Here is a 20,403-nt window from a genome sequence, read left to right as displayed (position 1 = left end):
AGATTTGCAATTTATGAAACAAAATCATATGCAATTTATAATAGTTCCCCTATTCCCATCCCTACCTGTCAGTCTTATTGCTAATTGTTTTAATAGATCAATTGCAGAGAATTGCTAGTTATGTCAGAATAGATCAGCAGATGACAAATGGAAACAACAAAATACTTGTCTTTGTACTTCCTGAGCAGGAGGGGAAGGTGAAAAACAGAGGGAAAATGACTGTAACATTTTATGTAGATTTAGACATTTTGGGAAATTATTTTGGCTTTCTTCGTTTGCTCTAGAGAAGGAAATGTTATTGTGGTCACTGACTCAGAACTGAGCAGAAAAAGAATTCCTTGCAAACTGTGTTTTTATATTTAAAGTAATTAACATTTGCCCCTTCTGTCTTTCTGTTAAAGAAAAATACAATATGAGAGAGATTCTCTCACTGGAATTTTTTCATTCAGTACTTAGTACTTGTGGCATTATTTCATACACCAAGAAGTGTGATTTTTGGGGTGTTCTCTGCAGAGCCAGGAGTTGGACTTGACGATCCTGATGTGTTCCTTCCAGCTCAGCATAGTCTGTGAGTCTGAGATTCCAAGTATTTCAGTTGTAATGACACCTGCAGCCTCGTAGGTGAATTGCCCTGATACAATATATTTGCACCTCAAAAAATGCAGTGGTTGCAGAAGTGGAAGATGAAGAAGCTACTTCACTGTGTCCTTACCATTGTTGCTTAGGGTTCTGCCTTGTTTTAGCTGTGCTCAGTGACTGAAGTGCTTAAAAATGTGTTCTTGCTAGTGACCACACACTGGTGTGGCTTTTGGCCTGCCTGATCCAGCAACCTGTCTGAAGGAGCTCTGCTCTCTCAGTCTTCAGGTGGGACTTGGTGTCTCTGTGCTAAGAAGCAGTCAGCTCCTTCTGCCAGGGTTTTAGTGAGAATGGGGAGTTCACTAATGAAAGGTCTTCTTCACCACCTGCCCATAATGGCACATGTGATTCAAATGCATTCTTGCCTCTCTAGGGGTAAATATTGGCCCTGTGAACTAGAGAAAATTGTATTTTCTATTAAAAATTATGCAGTTGCAGTAACTATTTAACATTCAGACTGTCAGGGATGATTTTGAGATCTTGCTACAATGTGCCTATATGAAAGTACAGCAAAACACATCAACTGGGGGTTTTGTTTGGCTTTTCTTTATACCCTATTTTTCCCGTAGGCAATGTAAGTTCAAAAATACCACAATCTTAACATCTGGGTTTAGGCATGAAATTTTAACTTGCTGCTTACCTCGGTATGGAGTTGCTCTTATTATTAAAAATTGACTCTGTCTCCCTTTGTGGACTGCATGCAGTGGTGGAACATATTATATGTCAGTGAAGCAAGCCACAGTGAATCCTGCAAAGGAAAGCAGCTGCCTAAGGATTTCCAAAACTCAGCATCAGGAGTACAATAAATCTGGTAAACACTTGCCATCAACACATGCTATTGGAAGGCAGTGCCTGGCAGAATCAGACACATGCACTCTTCCGGCAGAGCAGCCACAGATAGGAACATAATTACAGAAAGTAGATATGTAATGATGAGTTTAATTATTAACCACTTTCCTGTGTGCCTTTGAGTAACCATAGTATCAGAGCTTTGTTGAAGCTGCATCCTGTAGGAAAATTAGGAGTAGTCTGAAATCATGTGACTCTGCAATGATCAATAAGGGTTGAAGTGCCCTATTTTATTTTTTTTAATGATTTGCTCTTGGGATTTCTCCTGGTCTCTTAAAGGTTTAATTTTATGCAGGTCTCCCTCCTACCAAGGTAAGGTTTTCCAAGTGTAAACTTCAGTACTCTCTCTTAACAAACTAATTCCGGATGTGCAGTTATGCGTTGTCTTTTTAAATAAAGTAAATCCATAAATATCCTCTTAGATGCAAATGCTAGGCTAATTGATGTGGTCTGGCATTGTGATCAAAAATAGAAGGCAGCTGTAAAGCTAATGGGTGTTCAGCTGCTTAGCTTCATCAAAGGGTTATCAGGCATCTGGAGTGCACGGGTGAATGTGTCCACTACTTTTTATGCACAATTTTTACAGTGTCGACTGAGGAGCTACAAAATACATTGAATAGTGTTTCTGGGAATTTTAGCCTAACTCCTGTAATATTTTATGTAGACCTCCAGCTGCTCTAGAATGTCGTAGCACCACTGGCCACTCAGCTTGCTCATGACCAAGTCCTTGAAAATGTTGCCATTACACATGAAGGCAAAGGTTTTTAGAAGTTTGTTTACTACAAAGCAACTAGCAGAGCAAGTGTCAGAGGAAGAGGATACGCAAAAAAGAGTAAATATTTTGGTGGCTGGGCTTGGTAAGGGGACTGGTGGCTGTCTGGGAGAAGAGGGGGAGGAGATGTTACAGTCACCAATTTCTCTGTCTAGAGTGTTCTACAGTTCTGTTCAGTGCATTGCATTAATCAATATTAGGACCCTTCCAGATTCTAATTATCAGTTCCTTTTGCCAGCTTCATTTTCCACATAAGCTGTAAGTTGAAAGTAAATTTCTATTGACACAAGACATAAACTCCAGATCTCTGTATATAATATTTTTAAAGAGAAAAGTGGATGTGTGCATGGAGCTTACTCTGCCTTTCCAAATACCATTTTATGTAAATACATCAAAACTTGGATTCATATTTTTTCTAAAACCTTTTTTTGGGCACACATATATTTGCATTTGAATGTCAAGTGCATCTTCCAGTGATTGTTATTAATCTTGGCCTTTATAAGTTCTTCCATGTTTTACGGTTTCCCATTAGTAGGAGTATAATTTCTAATTATGTTTGGAAGTCAACAGTGCAGATTGCTCAGAGGAAACACTGAGCACTCTTCATTGCAGAAGCATTTTTTCCCCTAAACCCTTTTTTCTGCAGACGTAAAGAACTAAACTCTAGAGAAAAAAAACCCCAAAAAACAGTTCTGCAAAAACTTAAAACAGATTGCTTAGTCACAATATATGGAAAAAACCTCAGGAGGTTCATTGACAATGTGTCATATTGTCTTCACTTCTGTAGCTAGCTATGCCAAGAAATACCAATGACTGCTTGGATCTGTGAAGGATTTATGAAAATTCTGTTCCTGGTGTGAGAAGCAACTGCATCTTAAACCAAATTAACAGTCACTGGAAGGAAGAACATGCACAAATTGATGCAAAACAGTAGCCATGGATTTTGTTGTTTTGCCGAGTTCTCTTTGTTCCCAGCATGGTGTTTTGTCAGAACTTGGTGATTTTGTGGCTGGAGGGAAGCATACACGACTCTGATGTGTAGGTGACCTGCAGTGGTGCTTGCAGTGTCAGTTTATTGCACAGCTCAGCCTGTGCTCTCGGCATGGTGGCTCCTAAGGTTGTGCCTCAGAGCCTGTTGTGCATGGCCAGTAGAGTCTGGAAATTCTGTGACGTATTTTTTAAATCACTGAAACTTTAGTATGAGAAATTCTTGAGTAGTAGGAAAACAAATACAACAGTAGCAAGGGATGTTGCTATATTCAGGGCAATTTTTCAGAGGATAGTAGGAAAAAAGCATACATGTTTGGGAAATCAGAGTGTTTCCAAGACATCATTAAGTCTGGAGTCCTTGGAGGCCACGCAGACTTAGTGGCAGATGATAAAAACTTTGAAAAGCTTACTCAGAAAGTTCTGGTTTTTGCTTTACAAATTTTCTGAAAATCAAGAATAATGAGGAAGTGTTTCATTTTCTTTCTGCTGGAGAGAAAGAAGCTGCAAAATATTTATAATTGTAAAAAAAAAAGGTCACTTTCTATAACTTGTAAAATGGTGGCTTGTTTTACAACAATTAATACAAAGGAGTTTTTCTGTAGTTAAGAGGAAAAATAATGTATTTGTATGTGCATTATATGCAGAAGCAAATATTTTCGTAAATATATATCCTCCTTAAGAGTGAAAGGCTGCAGTGTGCTGATACAGTTATGCAGATCTTTGTTGAGCCAAGTAAGAAAATGGGGAAGGAAGCCTGGGATTATTGTGGAATTTGTGTCTAAGAGACTAATTTATTGAAAAATCTCTTGGGTCTACCATACATGGATGGGAGTAATTTTAATAGTAGATCATAGAGCCCCTGGCAGAGGAAAGTAAGGAAGGATGCTTTTTGTGTTGTCTGGTAGTATAACTTTCTTTCTAATGTCAGCAGCCATCCAGCATACTATGCCAAGGGGATTAAGGTGTTGCAGAAAAAAAAAAGAAATTGAGCAATTCAATTCACCTCTAAGCAAGTGCTTATTCAGCCAAGTGATGTTCAAGAGTAATGTTTATTAATACATTGAAAAAGAAAAAAATTGCTATAATACCTAGCCATAATTAGCATTGAGATACTATTTAATTTGAGCAAGCAGAATTGCACAAAACCAAATACAACCAACAAAACATAACCTAACAAAAAAACCTACTACCCAACACCCCAAAAAACCTGCTAATTATGAATAATTGTCCTTCTGCTAATGTTATGAAAAGTGCTGTTGATTAAAAGGCTATCAGTTTCAGTTCCTGGATAATAAAAAATGTGTGAAAAGTGTTAAACGTTGCTGTATTTTGCAGTGAACAGAAGGTCAGTAGTCTCCTCCTCTGCTGTTGCAGTTGCACTCTTGGGGAGATGAGGTGTGAAGCTTGGGATAACCGAGGGGTGTGTCCATGTGAGCAGGAGCTGCTCATCTGCCTGTGCAGGGAGAAGGCAGCAGCTGCTGAGTATGGCTGTGCCATGCACTGTACCCGTGTACCAGGCAGTGCGTGTTTGCTCCTGGGGTCACAGCAAATTGCACACAGCATTTTTGGGGCTCAGTGAATGTTAATGAAGAGGAAATTTGGCGTTACTTTGTACCGTTTGATTCTGTGAGGAGCAAGGACGTGCTGATGAATGTACATGATGTAACTTGATGAATGTACATGCCATGGGACATCTTTGCCTGTATCAGCCCCCCAAAAAAGAGATCAGTAGAGCTTTGCTCAAAGTATGTATTATCTTGACTGTAATTAATAGTGCTAATTTCCCTTCCACTTAATATTGCTTGTAACTGTTAGAGACAAATGATACAAAATTGTATTCAAACATGTTAACCAAGCCAAATAAAAATCTTGGCACAGTAGTGAACACACAGTGAATGCTCTGTATTGTGCTGGTTTTGCTTTACAGGTTCAAAAGCTCTCTAATTTCAAAAGCAGCTTAAAATTTTTTGGTTTTGGACTAAGGCTGTCTTATTTTGATTTGAAATGTGTTTTGAACATAAATTGGCTCTTGTGAAACGTGGGGATTCTGTCATGATGTTTCTGGATTTTTACATGCTGGATTCTGGTAAAACCAGCAGCCAGATTTCTTTATTTGTTGGAAAAGTCAGAAGATTTTTCTTCCTTACCTAAGAATTTTGGAAGAGCCCCTTTGGGAGCTACACCATGCCCTCATGGTTGTGACTAAATCAGGTGCATAACAGCTCTTTGTGATACCATAAATGGGAAGGTTTTTATTGTACTGGGTTTTTCTCCCTTCCATTTACTGTCAAAACTGACCTTTCACATACTAGATACTAGCAGCATTTTGAGCAAGACCTGGAGATTTTCCCTTCTTGGTGCTTTCAGAAAGCCAGGGGCCAATTAGATACTTTCTCTATAGATAAGTGAATGAGGCAATGGATACAAAACAGCCCAAGGCTTCTGGCTAAGCATGCAAACATCAGAGATAATTTTGGAAGGAATTTTTTTGGTTTTTTTTTCCCCCAAATCCTCAGTCATTCCCTTGTCTCAAGAGAAGTTTTATTTCTGAAGGAATTCTTTTAAATTACTCTATTTAATCACAGGGTTGGAGAGAGATTTGATGGAGTTTTTAACAGATATTCTTGTAAGGGAATTATGATTTGTTCCTTAATACTGTAAATCTCAACAGATTGAACAGCTGTTTACATCCTCTTTCACTGATATTGCATTCATTTGGTACTGCACCTAAGTGGAGTAAAACTTCAGTTTCCCTCTGAACTCGTTAATGTTCTGTAAGACAAGGTGTCAGCATTGTAGGGCCGCTGCTCTGTGCCTGATATAATTTGTACTGAAGTTTATAGTGTTCTGTTTCCAGCTTAAGGGGGGGGCTTTTTGTTATCAGGATCTTTTCATTTCCTCTCTTCTCCAATCCCCTCATGTCTCTCCCTTCCTCAGACATTATATACCAAGAATAAGAAGTGAAATGAAAATTGGATATTCAGCAGGCAGTAAAAAGAGAAGCATGCTTTTGTATTAATCAAAAAAGGATCTGTTGTGGAGCCAAGTCACTGACCTCTCCTTCTCATCCATCATGGGACTTTCAGGCAGAGCTGTGCTCATGGTGAACATGCCTGTTGTGAGGAAGTTTGCAGACATGTCCTATGAGCACACACAGGACTCACTTGAGCCCTGGCATATTGGTCTTAGGTCCCTTATGATTAATCCACCTTTCACTGAGGCGTTTAGGTCTCACACTGCAACTGTGTGAGCTTTTTTTTGATTGTTGCTTCCTGCTGAAGCCTATACAGAGTATTCCACAGTTGTGAGGGTCACAGAGGACTAAACAAGATGCTTCTTGGTCTAGCTGTAACCATGGTTTACATGTACATGCTGAGTGCAGTCTAGGGCTCATTGTGGAGGTCAGAGAAGGCTGTGCTAAACCAAACTCTACCTCTTCCCTAAAACCCTCCAGGACAAGCATAACCACAGTGCCCTGCTGCTAAAGCTGTTAAGAGCCACTCAGAGATGCCAAGGCAAATCAAGGGGAGGAGAGAGTGGGGAGGAAAGAAGGGTAACAAGGTGGTGTAGGAGCCCTGCTATTTTAAGCACTCTTGCCCACAGAGTATCCATTAGGTTTCCAAACAGCCACTCAGAAGCATTTTGTCTGAGATGGCAGCATGGCTTTCTGAGCCTTATGTGGCTCAGAAGGGGCATATGTTCTGCTGTGTTGGTCTTTGAGGCTTAATGCATACACTGCATTTGTCAGCTGTGATACCCTTTAGGGCTTTGTGGTTATAGGTTCATCAAGTAAGGCCTATTTTATTTAGCAATCAGCATTTTAATTGCACATAAGCCTCTGTATCTGTAGTTGCTGCAGCAAGCATCTCTATGAAGAAGCCTTAAGATGTCATAATATTTGAAACAGAAAAATATGCATTTTTTGCTAGAACCTGTAATTTAGGCAGCAAAATAATTGGGTGGGAAGCATCTCTTATCTTTTGTTGAATATGATATGAAAGACAGTTACAGCTCTTCAAACCTGGCTAAAACTATGAATTATCCTAGAATATTTGTGTGGATCTAATTTAGGCAGCTGTCAGAGAGAAATATTTTAGATTCTTTATATTGTTTTGCAGAGGTGCTGTGGCTGTTTCCAAAGACTTATTTTTAATTGCATGAAATGAGGGAAACATGTATAGCACAGTAGTAGCACACACTGTGGAGATGTTTGTACCAATTAACTGGTTCCATGAAGAAATTATTCCTAATGGAGGGAAAGAGAAGTTTGGATGGACTTTAACCATTTTTACAGCATCCTTGAGAGAGATGTGTACCAGAAGCTCTAGGAGGTCTGTTACTTCAAATGTTGGTATACCTTTCAGGTTACTGTAGGAATTATTCTTTGCATTACAGGAGCACTGGGGGTATGGGTGTGAAAACTTAATTTTATCTTCTTTTTCATTAAAGGGCATATTCAAAAATCATTCCTAGCTAGCCTGATTCTCAGCCTGAGGCTTCAACATCCTGCCTAGTGTCCGTTTTCTTGCTTTGATGCTCACCCATTGTATTTTGGATGAGTTTGGTATGATGCTTTGCCTGAGCTGAGCTGCTCCACCTGATGGTGGAAACAAGAACATGCCTTCTCTCAGGCAGTGAGGATTTATTTGAAAAAACGTGATCTAGGGGAAATTATTTAGTGCTGTAAGTGTATGCTGTGCACTGCCTTAATCCAGGAGACTTACTAATGATGTGCTGTCCCCTTTATACTGCAATGTAGAACAGATAAGGCTCTGTAAAGATGAAGGATGGATCCTATATGGAAGAATGCCTATATATAATGGCACATGCAAGGAATCTTTAAAACATTTAAGCAGGCTGAGGTCAAAATTTCCTGTGCTATTGAGAATATAGTGTGAGATCTGACCATCCAAGCACGAGCTGGTTGCTTTCAGCCTGCACTCTTGCAAAAGTGAGGTCATGGGATACCAACAAAAACAGACGAGTTGCTCTAATGCATGCTGTGAAACTCTGAGAAGTCTCCTTATTCTATTCAGTTTTCATAGCCTCTATCAAAAAATGTGAAATCTAAGCTGTTCATGTATTTTTTTCCTTCATTAGTATTAAACATATACACTTAACATAGCACAAAGTGGTGTGTACAGACTTTTGTTTTGCTTTTTCTTTCTTTCAGACACCCTGGCTCTGGAATACCAGGCAGTGCTGGAGCGGATATCCATATCAGGTAAAAGTTATAGTGCTGTCTAAAAACAAGCACGACACTTTTGCAGACCTCTGTTTTTATTATGGTGGAGCTTTGTGCCAGTAGGTTTGTGTGAATGGGCTGCTCAGCATTTTAGAACATTGCTAGATTCTTCCCATCTTGCTTGAGTTCAGGATGGGAAAGATGAACATAGCTGTCACACCTGAATTGCACACATTAAATTCCAGAAGCTCCAGGGAAGAGTTTGCAGTTTAAGAAATTTAACCTGTCTAGGGTATTTTTTTTTCCCCTAAAGAGCAGGGGAGGGGGGAAATTGTCTGACTGGAAAGTGTGAAGAAGAGTATTGCCTGAAAGACACATAAATCCTTGTGTCAACAGCCCTTAACAGAACAGAAACTGCATAGAACTATGTTTGGATGCTTTGGTTCTTGATGGTTGTCTCTCTTTTGGAAATAGTTCTGTGGAGACAGTTCAGCAGAAATATTGATCTGAGAAAGGTTGAAGGAATTTGGTCATGTAGCCTCAGAAGAAATAATGACTTAAATTTCATGCAGAGACTGGAGAGTGAACTGAGAGTGAAAGTGGCAGCAGAAATTGAATGGGGGAAGTGCTGAAATTTAATCCCTCAGAACCTTTAGGTAGAACTGTTTCTTAGATTGATATAGCTACACTTACTGGTGCCTCTCAGCCCCATTTCCTTCTTTTTTGTGTTATTACATGCAATAAGAGGTTGACTGAAAACAGAAGACCATGAAGCTTACTGATTAAAGAAAATACATTTACCAGACTTAGCCGAAGATCAAGGTCATTTAGAAAGTTGGTTGCAACTTTCAGAGTATGGGAGCTAAAATTACTATAATTAATATCATTCTAGTAGTGGTAAGGATCCAACATAAAGTAAACTGTCAAATTAAAGTAATTATGAAAATAATTGTCTTGAAGATAAAAATGTCTACTGGGTGCTAATCAGGGCTGAGTACTGGATTTTCAATTTGTTCTGTTGTTTTTTTCCATAGCTATATCAAATTTCTAATCTTTTGTTTGCTATGACTCCTTTGTAAATTACTCAACAATGCACTGCAGAAATACAGCTGGACTTTACTGTAGATGCAGTCAAATGGATCGTTTAGGTGGCAACACAGCCATAAGCACAGGTTAACCTATTGAGGTTAAGTCTATGGAGAACTGGAACCTTACATTTGAACTAAGTTAAACACAACATCCAAGAAGGTGATGCCTTTAGAGACTGACCTGGAACAGAGGCTAGACAGAATTAAGGGAATAAAGTAGGTATTTATAGAAAGGCCTTCAAAGGATACACCTTGGGCAGTACAAGATCCTGGCCGTGGCTGCACACAAGATGGATCCAAGATAAACACAAGATGGATCCTGGTCACACGTTTATGTTTTGGTCCATCCACACATTGGGGTCAATTGTACAGTTAGAGCTTCAGGTTATGAAGTCCCATCCTCCTGGCTCACTCCCCTCAACTTGCTGTTTTTTATGCTTTTTGGGCCTGAAGCTTTAATGGTGTCCTTGGTTCTGGGGCTGGAAAAGGATTGTTTTGTCCAACTACCCTGTGAAGAGAACTTCCTAACACTTAATATGAAGTTCAGAGTCCCACAGCAAGGCAGCACAGAATCTGAGAAATGTGAAAGCTAAAACTTAAGGCATCAAAGGAATCAGTAACATCTTTAGAATTGCCCTACACTATCACTGTGTATGGCTTTAGAAATGCTATTGTTAATAAAGCAGCTGACAATCTTCGTTTTTTACTAGAAATTTTCCCTAGTGAGTTCCCTTGCAATAATGAGTATAATAGTTGCAGTTCATTGCAAGCTCTAATTTTCTTTCCCTTTTTTAATTACACATAATTGAAAGTCTGTTGGCAGTCTCTCTAAGCCCACGTTTTCATCATGAGCTGATGAGATTATATGCTAGTGTTAATTTTTTTCTAGTCTACTCTAGCATTGTTTTTTGGTTTTTTTTGCTATGCTTTAAACCCACATTACTGATATACAGCAAGATAAAGTAAACTTTCAAAATAGACTTAGAATACTCATAACTTAGTTTGCTCTGGGTTCCAAATGAACATCATCATAATTTTTGGATTACAGTATTCTCAGGGCTGAAACATTAGAAGAGAGTATGTTGAGGAGCTTTATTTTTCCAGAGCCATCAAAGTTTGAAAGAGGCAACCATCATCTTTTTTTTTTTACATAGGATGCATAGGCATAATTCAATAATCCCCTGTGATTAAGCATGTCTTCTATAGACTACAGCTGCCTGTAATGTCAGTTAGACTCTATTAACCTTTTCCCATCTCCATCTTTCAGCCACTGATGCCTGACCTTCATTACTACTACATAGTTGAATTGTCATTCTACTGGTCCTTAATGTTTTCTCAATTCATTGACGTCAAAAGAAAGGTAAGAACAATGAGACTAAAAGCACCAAAAGCTTTAAGCTTTAACATATCGTTCTTTACTTGAGGAATACCTGTATTACATGTGCAGTGAACTGGATATACAGTTGTTTCTAGTGTTCAACTGTTGCAGATACTAATCACTGAGAAACTGGGATTGTCTTGTTCTGTTCCTTGTTACTATAATGTGAGGTTTTCTGCACATGGAAAGAAGAGCCTGATAAAATATTGAAGGGCAAATAGCAGAAGCCGAAAGAACCTTCTGCTTTCATGCAGTGACTTGAATGGAATTGAACAAGTAGTATCTGGTAGATGTACTGTTTCTTCTAAGAGTTAAACAATGAAATACCAAGAAAAGGGAAAGACTGCCTCTTAAATTCACAGTATCACTTTGTGAGATAAGATCTATGAGGGCTTTCAGTTTTTTTCTACAAAAGGACAGCAAAAACATTTAATATTAAGAAGTGATGTTATATTTAATTTTTACCCTTGCAGTCATGCAAGTGAGCTTGGCTATTAGAGGGTTGTTAATGAAAAAAAAATTCTTCCCAAATAGAAATATTTTTCCAGAACTAGTTGCAACCTGCTTCATATTCCAAGTTCTCTCCTCTGAGAAGCATCCTAGTCAATAGCAGGACAAGCAGCACAACAGTCCATTGAGCTATTTTTGCAGGGGCTTTAATGTTTCAAAATCAATTTTCTTAAAAATTTGAAAGGATTTTGTAATATCTTTATGGGCTTACCTCAGCTGTCATTTAAATAAATGACAGGCTATGCTAATGGAAAAATTCCTGTTTGTTAGAATTTTAGCAGTAGCATAACTCTGAAAAGAGTAAATGAAGGATGCAGTATGACCTGAATAAACTTACCAGTCATTTAGAACCACAGTATATTCCTGGGAGTTCTATGCCAGAGCTACCTATCTATAAACACACTTCTCTATTTGGATTTCCAGATTATTCCAGAGGTAGAAATCTCAAGAAAACATCCACAAAATTTAAATCCATATTAGAGGATAAATTGTAAATAAAACAACCAGTTTATGATTAATACATAAAAATCCCTTGCTTGCATTGTCTGTAGATGCTAAACATTCTGAGCTTGAAATGAGTATAACTTCCCTATTTTACAAACCAAGATAATGAGAAACAATTCTCAAAGGAGCTGTATGATAGTGGAGATGAATTTAAATCAAGAGTTATATTGACTAATATGTTAAACTGCAGGGGCCAAGTCTGTTTCTTAGTTATATATAAATGACTTGTTATCAGAAAAAGTTTAGGGCAAGCTGCTGTGGAAATAGGATGGGACATGGAGGTGGGAAAGTGGATTGCTAGCAGCCAAGAACACCCCATCCACAGCTTTGTGATGCTTGAGCCCAGAGCACCAGATCCAAGTGATGACCCAAGCACCTGCTGTGTCTGAAAATGTGCAGTGTCCAGCAGAGAGCAGGAACACAACATCTGCAGTGAGAGCAAGTCAAAAGCCTTTCATTATCAGCACCCAGCAGGGAACAGTGTAGATGCCATATTTATAAATAACCCATTAGATCACTCACCAGTTTGGACTGTGGAGGCAGCTCTTTTGGTAGTGTAAGCAAAATTGATAAAAAGGAAGATCAGATTGGAGAAAGGCAGCTGTGTCACACAGTAAAAGTGTTTGGAGTGCAAGCTGCCAAAGAAACCCACTGTGTTGAAAAATGTTAGTACTGAAGACTTGCAGTAGTTGACAAAAAGGAGTACAAGCTTGACAGAGAAACCAGTTCTTGCAACACCATAGTAGTTCTCTTTTAAAAGAAGGCTTAGTTTAAAAAAAAAAAAAGTGGAAACCTTGTAGTGCACCCAATATGCAATGTGTGCAATGGTGCCCATATGAAATAGGGATCTGTTTAACAGGAAACAGGAAATTTGCTAGCTAATATCAGATGCTATTGTAATATTTCACAATTGGCTTGTATGGAGCAGATTTACAGTTCTCAACCATAAGCTGAGTTAAGTTGTTGATGTTTTCATGTTACAGTGAAAGGAATATTTTTATCTAAGTCTTGGTTATCATTTTAGATACTTTAAATTCAGCAGCAGTGGCTGTGTTATATTCTGGAATGGTCAGAAGTGCCCAGGCAGTCTTGTGTGCTGCAGGAATTCAGCCAAGTGCTTTTTTCATGTAGCTGGGTTTGTCTGAAGGAGAGGTGCAGTGTGTCCTTGCTGGAAGCAGCAGCCCTCAGCATTGGCCTAACTCCAGCCCTGGTCTTGTACTGACTATAGATCAAGAGGAATGTACTTGTTATTTTCCATCTCCATTTTATTCTTCCCTGCTAGCAAATTGATGACTTAAAAAATGACTTCCAGGAGTTTTTTGACTTTCAAATACTTGTTTATCTTTATTTATGTGTTACAAATTCCACCAGATTTTCTTTGCCTGACTGGAGGTGTGAGCAAATTAGACGTTGCACAAACCTGCTATTGGCATTAAGTCAGCGAACTGTGTATGAACTTCTACAGTTTTATAATGGCATGATTTTAGGTTCATAAATATCTACTATGTTACTGTAATGATATTCTCCCTTAAGGATGTTAATTTTCAAAGACTAAAACCTAGTATGCAGTGGTGTTTTATCATCTTTTTCCAGTTTCCCATGCTTCGGTTTTGTAAAACACTTAAAAAAAAATTATGGAAGTTTGTTGGTTTCACAAGCACCCAATGAACCTTAAAAGCAGTAAGGCTTATTTACATGCTTCCTGGACACCTGATGTATTGTTTAATAGAAAAATATTTGACACATTTGATACATTTAAAGGAATGTATACATTTTCTACTCAGTGTTTTAACAGGTCTGTAGAAGGTCTAGGAGAACTTTCTGTGGATTCACACCTTTTATTTCCAAGCATTTGGCAACTCCTAGAGCTTCTGTGTTTTATTTTTTTTTTAAATGACAGTTCACTCATTCCAAGAATAAAATGTTCTGTAGCTGCTAATTTTCTTGAATACTGAGTTTTGATTCTAGAAAATTTACATCATATTTTGCTAAATTTGGATACTAGATTTCTTTCTTCAAAGAGACGTTTCTTGGTAAAGAAAGACACAGAATTGATTTCTTTTGTTTGAGGGGAAGCTGTTTAGATTGCATATATTTGCCAGACCTTTCCCTGTCCTTGTTATCTGTAATATAAGCCATGAATATGATATTTTGCCCTTCAGTGGCACTAATGCTCAGTGGCCACTTGGCAGTTCAGTCAGTCAGTGTGACATGTTAAACAAATGTGGGCGGCAGAGGCCTTAATTCTGGAGGGCTTGTCTCCAAGTTGAGACCCATGGAGTTTCTCTGCTGTCTGCTCTGTGTTCTTCCCACTGCTGTTGTGTAAAACAGGTTCTTTCTCCTATTCTTAGCCCCAGATTTTCTTAACATAGGCACATGACATCTTCCAGCAGTTACAGCTGGAGGCTGTGAATCTTCTGTAAGTAAATACGTCTTTCACAAACATACATATGATTTGAAAGACATTATCTTAAAAAAAAACCCAAAATTAAAAAGCCCATTCCTGTACAGCTGCTCTTCCACTATATATGGGTGAAAGTGCTGGAGTAAGCTGGGAAACAGGTACCACTTGGTATTTATGTATTCATTACCCTTGTGTATAAATAAAATCTAACAGATTGCATCTTCAGAGCATAGTATTAATTAATGACCTGAGGAAATGTCACAAACAGGAAAGAAACAATCCCAATAACAAAGCAGTTTTATTTATATCATTGCTACTTATTTCCATCCGTTTTCCATGGGTCACTCCAACACTTCTGTTTCAGAGGTGACAGAGTCAAGTAACTGTGTCTTTTAAGAAACATTATTACAGAAGGAGTTCCCCTATCTTTCTTTAAGAAGACTCACGTAAAAATGCAGAAGGCTGCTGCCCAAGAACATTAGGATTGCTTAGGAATAATCCATATTGTCAGGAATGCCTTGAAGAATATCCAAGAGGGACTAGAAATCCAGTATTTGTAGAACATGAATGTGTCAGCTGTGAAAGCAGAGGAGATTTTCTACTTGACTTTTTGCCCCCTTAGGACTGCCTATGTGCTAACATAATTGCATTTGGAAGGAAAATTAAGAACAGTGCCATAGTACATGCAGGTGAAGGAGGTTAAGAGCTAGGCTGCAGTATGGCCATAGGGCAATACTAGTATTTTACATCTAATCCCATGGAATAAGGTAGGTGCTTTGCTGGTTTTATTATTGTAAAATGGTGAAATGGTTGCCATGTGTGGGTTTGTAGTTACTGAAATGACTGAGATGCTATACCCTTGTTTTCCCTGAGGACACTTAGAAAGGGAAACAGCCTTTAACTGTCTTTTTGTCTGTCTGCTTGAAGAAAATGGATTTAAAGCAAAGGTTTGATATGACTTCTGAATGTATTTTACTGTGTTCCATGGTTCTAGGGGCCAGATAACCTGGCTGAGAAATGCTGAGTGTATACTAAACTGGCATATGAGTCTCTACTTGTAGTCATTTTATCTTTTCTCACATTCCCTGCCTTCCTACACTTCCTAAGTTTTGTGTTGGAGGTACTGGTGGTGCCTACTGAGGAGTAGGAAATAGGATCTTGTAGCACCTGATAGCATTATACATAAGTGATAGGCTGGGAGCAGATGCTGTCTCTCTTCATTTAGTGAGACTGCTCAAGCTGCAGGTTTTTCCATGGACTGCAGGTACACGTTGCAGGGAAGGCATGGCTGCTGTATGAGAGGCAGTGGCACTGCATGTCCTTAAAAACAGAGATGCCTGCTACATTCCCAAAGAGAGCTGTGGGAACACTGTGCAGTTACACTCCTCACTACTGAAGAGACCGTGCACTCAGGGGCTGGAGCTGCTGCTTTTCTAGACCTGCCCTTGTGTTAGCTGGAGCTCATGGCACTTTCCATAGGGCCCTCCTGCCTGACACAGGTACCTTCAGTTCCTCTGCAAACCAGGTAGTGCCCCTCTAAAGGCACAGTTTCAGTTTCTCTGTTGTGGGCCACTTAGCTGAAGACTACCACAGCTCAGCAGGACTGGCCCACAAAAGCTATCAGAAAGCCAAATTCCACCTCCCAATACTCTAGGTGAGCAGGCTGCCTGAAGGAACTGCTCCTTTTGACTGGATCTCTCTCCTTTGACAGCTCTGCATGAGACCCACTATATCTGCTGGGAGCTGTGCTACAAATTTTGCATCTGGTGCATAGAGAAACTTCCCAGTTAAATGTTGCCTGTGATCTTTTCTTAAGGGTTTTTATATCACTTTCTCAAAGCTGTGCAGGTAGTTCAGCAAATACCAACAAGATTTATTTCTGACTGACTTGGTGCCTTGCTGAGAAGAGTCTCATCTCTGCAGGACCTGTTCTCTCATTAATCAGTCTGGGAGCCTAGTCCAGGCAGGCAGTTTGTTCCCTCTGCTTTATCTGCTCCATGGCAAGTATCTGGGAATGTGATGTTACTTCTGGGAGCTTCACTGCTCCCAGGTTTTTCAATAATAAGTTATTTTCTGGCCAAATAACTGAAAGTTACTGATGTGGAGACCAGCTAACCTGCATCATTTGGTAGGCAGTGGATTAGAGCCAGTTAGGAGGAGATGCACCAACTCATTTGAGACTTTTCTGACCCTGTTACAGTGTGAAGACAAAGCACCTTGATTAAAAGCAAACAAATAAAAGCCTCGATCTGGGATTCTATTCTCTCAATTGTCCCTGGCAGGTGCCTGTTGTCCTAGTGCAGAGGAAATGTGTTCAGCCTTTGTTTGTAGCCATTTTCTCTCTTCTGAATGGTGCATTATTTGGCACTTGGTTATGCATATTTTTATAATTACATGTTACTTGGTGCATAAAAAGTATGGCGGAATTTGATTTGCATGTACATATGCCTTTTCAAAGTAACTTCAACTGCAAATGTTTACTTTATTAGGTTAAATTACTATGAACTGAGAAGTGTGGTCATTGCCCAGCTTTCAATAATGTTTTTGCATTTGATTAACATACAATGATTATTTTATTCAGTCTAAATTAAATATAGAGCAGGGTGCATACTGCACTTACATAATAGATCTTTTTATAACTTAAGTATAATGCTGGATTTAAGAAACAAGCATCCATTTTTGTATATGAGTACAGAATATCATTGTTTGCTTCATCATTTTTTTTGGTTTTTGTGTCTTTTCCTTGCTTTTGCTGCTCTAGGATTTTGGGATCATGTTTACACATCACATTGTAACAGTCACCCTGATTACCTTCTCATATGTAACCAATTTGACACGAGTGGGAACCTTGATCTTATGTCTCCATGACGCGGCTGATATTGTCCTAGAGGTGAGATAATTTGTATGTCATCCTGTCAGCAGGTAGAATCTTTTTGCTATGCAGAACAAGTGTTTCCTTAGCCAGTTCAAGATGGTAATGGTGATTAATACAGTGAATTTCCTTGCTTAAATATCTTGTGCTTGTAGCAGCACGTTCTTCTGAATTCAGACTGGTTTATCCCTCAATATGTTGCTTGTACAGAGCAGAGACTGGTAATGCATTGCATGCCAGGGAGGGTTACTTTCAGATTTTAAATACAACATGGTAAAATCAAAAGCTGAAGTTGCAAAATCTGGAAAGTGATGAAAGTGGGTCACCTGGTTCTTAAACTGTGACATGATGTGTGGAGTAGTAACCCTGTCTCCAAAAGAATCAAGGTGTCATAGTGTGTTTCTGCTCTGCTTTGCTGGGCAGAAGGTGTTGGACAATTTAGTGGCTTATTTGGGCGTGGCCAGTGAGCTGACCTCTGATTTTCCAGCTTCCCATGACTCTGGATCCCAGTACCAGCATTAAGCAGCTGTATTTGGAGAAGAAGGGATGATTGAAATTCTTTTAAGTCAAGATGTTCTGTAACTTCCATAGTGGCAACTTAGAGATGTCATCATCAGTTACTAGACAGCTCTGGGTCATCTGAAATTTGGCTGTCTCTGAACTCTCCTCCAAAGTTAATAACTATTTTGTCTGAAATCATTTTTTATTCAAGTACCTGCAAGGATACCTGTTATGCAAGAATATAGACTCATTGAGTGAGTCACCTATTGCAAAATCAAGATTCTGCCATTCTGATTCAGTAGTGCTGTAAATATGGTTTTAATTTTTAATCTTTTATAATCTACAAGGCACATGCTGCCTGAGATAGAAATCAAAAGAGAATGTGGATTTTTCATTATAAAAATAATCACATCTTTGCAAGTTTATTTTTCTGTTTTAGCAATGTGTATAGCTAGCTGTGACTTCACCTAAACTTTCTTCATTCCTCTTTTCTCACCACCAGAAAGAAGTACTTAAAGATGTTTATTCTAGGTCAGACCAGTGTCTGTGGAACTATAAAAACACTGGAGAGCAGCTATACTAGTCTAGCTAAAACTTTACCCTATGTCCATTCACTAAGACAAAGAGGAATTACTGGTTTTCTCAGCAGAGTTGCAAACATTGACCAGATACACTTCATCATGGGCACATACTTAAGTGGTCTTTCTAATCAGTTCTTTCAGTGTGGTTTGACTGGAAATTCTGCTAGGGCAGTGGGTCACAACACTGATGCCTTATGAGAAGAGATGGACTCTTGCACACTGCTGACATTACTGAGGGGAAAGATAGTGCAGAGGAAGAAAACTATCAAGCTGCAAAAGAAGTTGGTTAAATATCTTGTCATGATGGGTCTGTTGTGTACCTGACCTCTGTTACATATTACATATTTGTAAAAATGAAAAGATATTTCTGGAGGCCACTAGCCTCTTTCCATCTACCATCTCATAATGAAACACTCCCACTGGAAAGCTGGAAAGCACCATTTTTTGTTATTCTCATTGTGAAATGTGGTGTGCATTGGTGGGAATACTGGACGTGAGATTTTTTCCACAGGTCTTAAGGTTTCGGGAAGTATGGAAGAACTATAGTACTATTTTCAGGAATATGTAATACTGTGTTACTCAGTTGTAGTCATAGTTTTTAAACTCAGAAAAATGTGTTCTATTGTCTTAGGTGGCTAAATTCCATCCAACAACAACATATTCATTCCCCTTTTTTTGTAGTCTTTCTTTACCACTATAATTTGTAGAATTATTATAATTTGTTATTTGAGAACTGTTGTCCCAGTAGTTGTACTGTTTTTGAGAAATGACATGATGCTACAACAAGCTGCTATTGTAATATCAGCTTCATGCACTATGAAACCAGTTTTTTTAGACTGCCACCATGGAAATACATCCAAAATTCCTGGACTGAATTTTCCATCATCTGAAAAGCAAGGAAGTTAGTAATGCTTCTGCTTTGTATGTTGGCACCAAAATGTCCTCTTTTCCTTGAAACCAGGCTGTGAGTATGAACTGCTGGGAAATTCATTTGTGTCCTCTAGAAAATAGGGTTGATTCAGAAGGGTTATGTTTTCTTCACAGCACTAGTGGCTTTCCTTGTGTTCTGGGAGCTTCCTAACTTGGTTTCTTTAGTGAGACATATTCTTCATGTTCAGGTTTTTAGTGGGAACATTGTAGAAATTGGGTAACATCCAAAAGTGCAGGTTTGGTTTTGGCAGCCAGATTAGCTGTTTCTCTGGTTTGAATTCTGCGTTCAGAATCATATTCTGTATCCATAGTTGTGGTAATTTTCTCCCTCTTAGCACTCTGGAAAGCCTGCACAAGTACCTTCTGGGATACTGGGAGCTGGATGCAGGTCCCCTCAGAAAGGAGCTTTGAAAGGGTTCCCAGTGGCTTAACTGTACACAAAAGGGTACCCAGTGATTTAAGTGGACTCTCTGGATACATTTGACAGAAAGCATGAAGAAAGACTGTCCCTATCTCAAAGCAGATGTTATTTTAAAATAATTGACTGTTTGTACACATTAACACTGTGGAAGCAGCACATACATCTTAAAACAAGCTTCCTTCCCTATATACCATTTTCTTCCGGGAGAAAAGGGTAAAGAAGCTTCATGGAAGATCAGTGTTTTAATGAGCAGTTTCAGAGAAGAGTAATGAATTAATGAATCCTTCACTGGGAGAGTCGGAAGACTGCATGAAGACAAGTGAGAAAAGCATGTAAATATAAGCAGAAGTTGAAAAGAGAGCCTTGGAAAAAGACTTGAAAGGGAGGAGTATAATTTTTGAGGTGGAAACTATTCTGTATAGGCAGAAAAGGAAGAAGAGATGCTTTAGAAGAATGTAGTATATGGGGTGTACTGGAGGAATTGAGACAAAGTTTATCTATAGCTGCTACTATAAGGTCAGAGAGCATGGGGCACATGGAAGGCAGATGGATGCTGAAAATGCAAAGGTGAGAGATAAGCAGGTAAAAAGACTGGGGACAAAGACACTGTAAACACACTGGGGTTCAATAAAAGGTTTAGAAGAGTTTTGAGAATCTGAAATTGTAGAATCTCAAAAAGGAAATTGAATGGGAAATAAAGAAATCAAATACATACTCTAGTTTTATGTAGTCTGATTTGATTTTTTTCCCAAAGAGGCTATTTTCCAGCTGCTGGGTCGAGG

General features: G+C 38.8%; 1 protein-coding gene across 3 annotated transcripts in view; it reads left to right on the top strand.

The window, feature by feature from the left end:
• CERS6 (ceramide synthase 6) overlaps positions 1-20,403 on the top strand; it is a 102,741-nt gene that overhangs the window by 56,675 nt on the left and 25,663 nt on the right. For all 3 annotated transcript variants that reach the window (XM_088168082.1, XM_014890913.2, XM_088168081.1), the window contains exons 5-7: positions 8,421-8,471; positions 10,788-10,880; positions 17,078-17,206. In XM_088168082.1, the coding sequence (XP_088024208.1) occupies positions 8,421-8,471; positions 10,788-10,880; positions 17,078-17,206 (273 nt within the window). The remainder of the gene's footprint in view (positions 1-8,420; positions 8,472-10,787; positions 10,881-17,077; positions 17,207-20,403) is intronic.

This window comes from Sturnus vulgaris, chromosome 7, assembly GCF_052056855.1.
Source record: "Sturnus vulgaris isolate bStuVul1 chromosome 7, bStuVul1.hap1, whole genome shotgun sequence".
Lineage (NCBI taxonomy): Eukaryota > Metazoa > Chordata > Aves > Passeriformes > Sturnidae > Sturnus > Sturnus vulgaris.
This window is presented reverse-complemented; position numbering and strand designations above follow the sequence as displayed.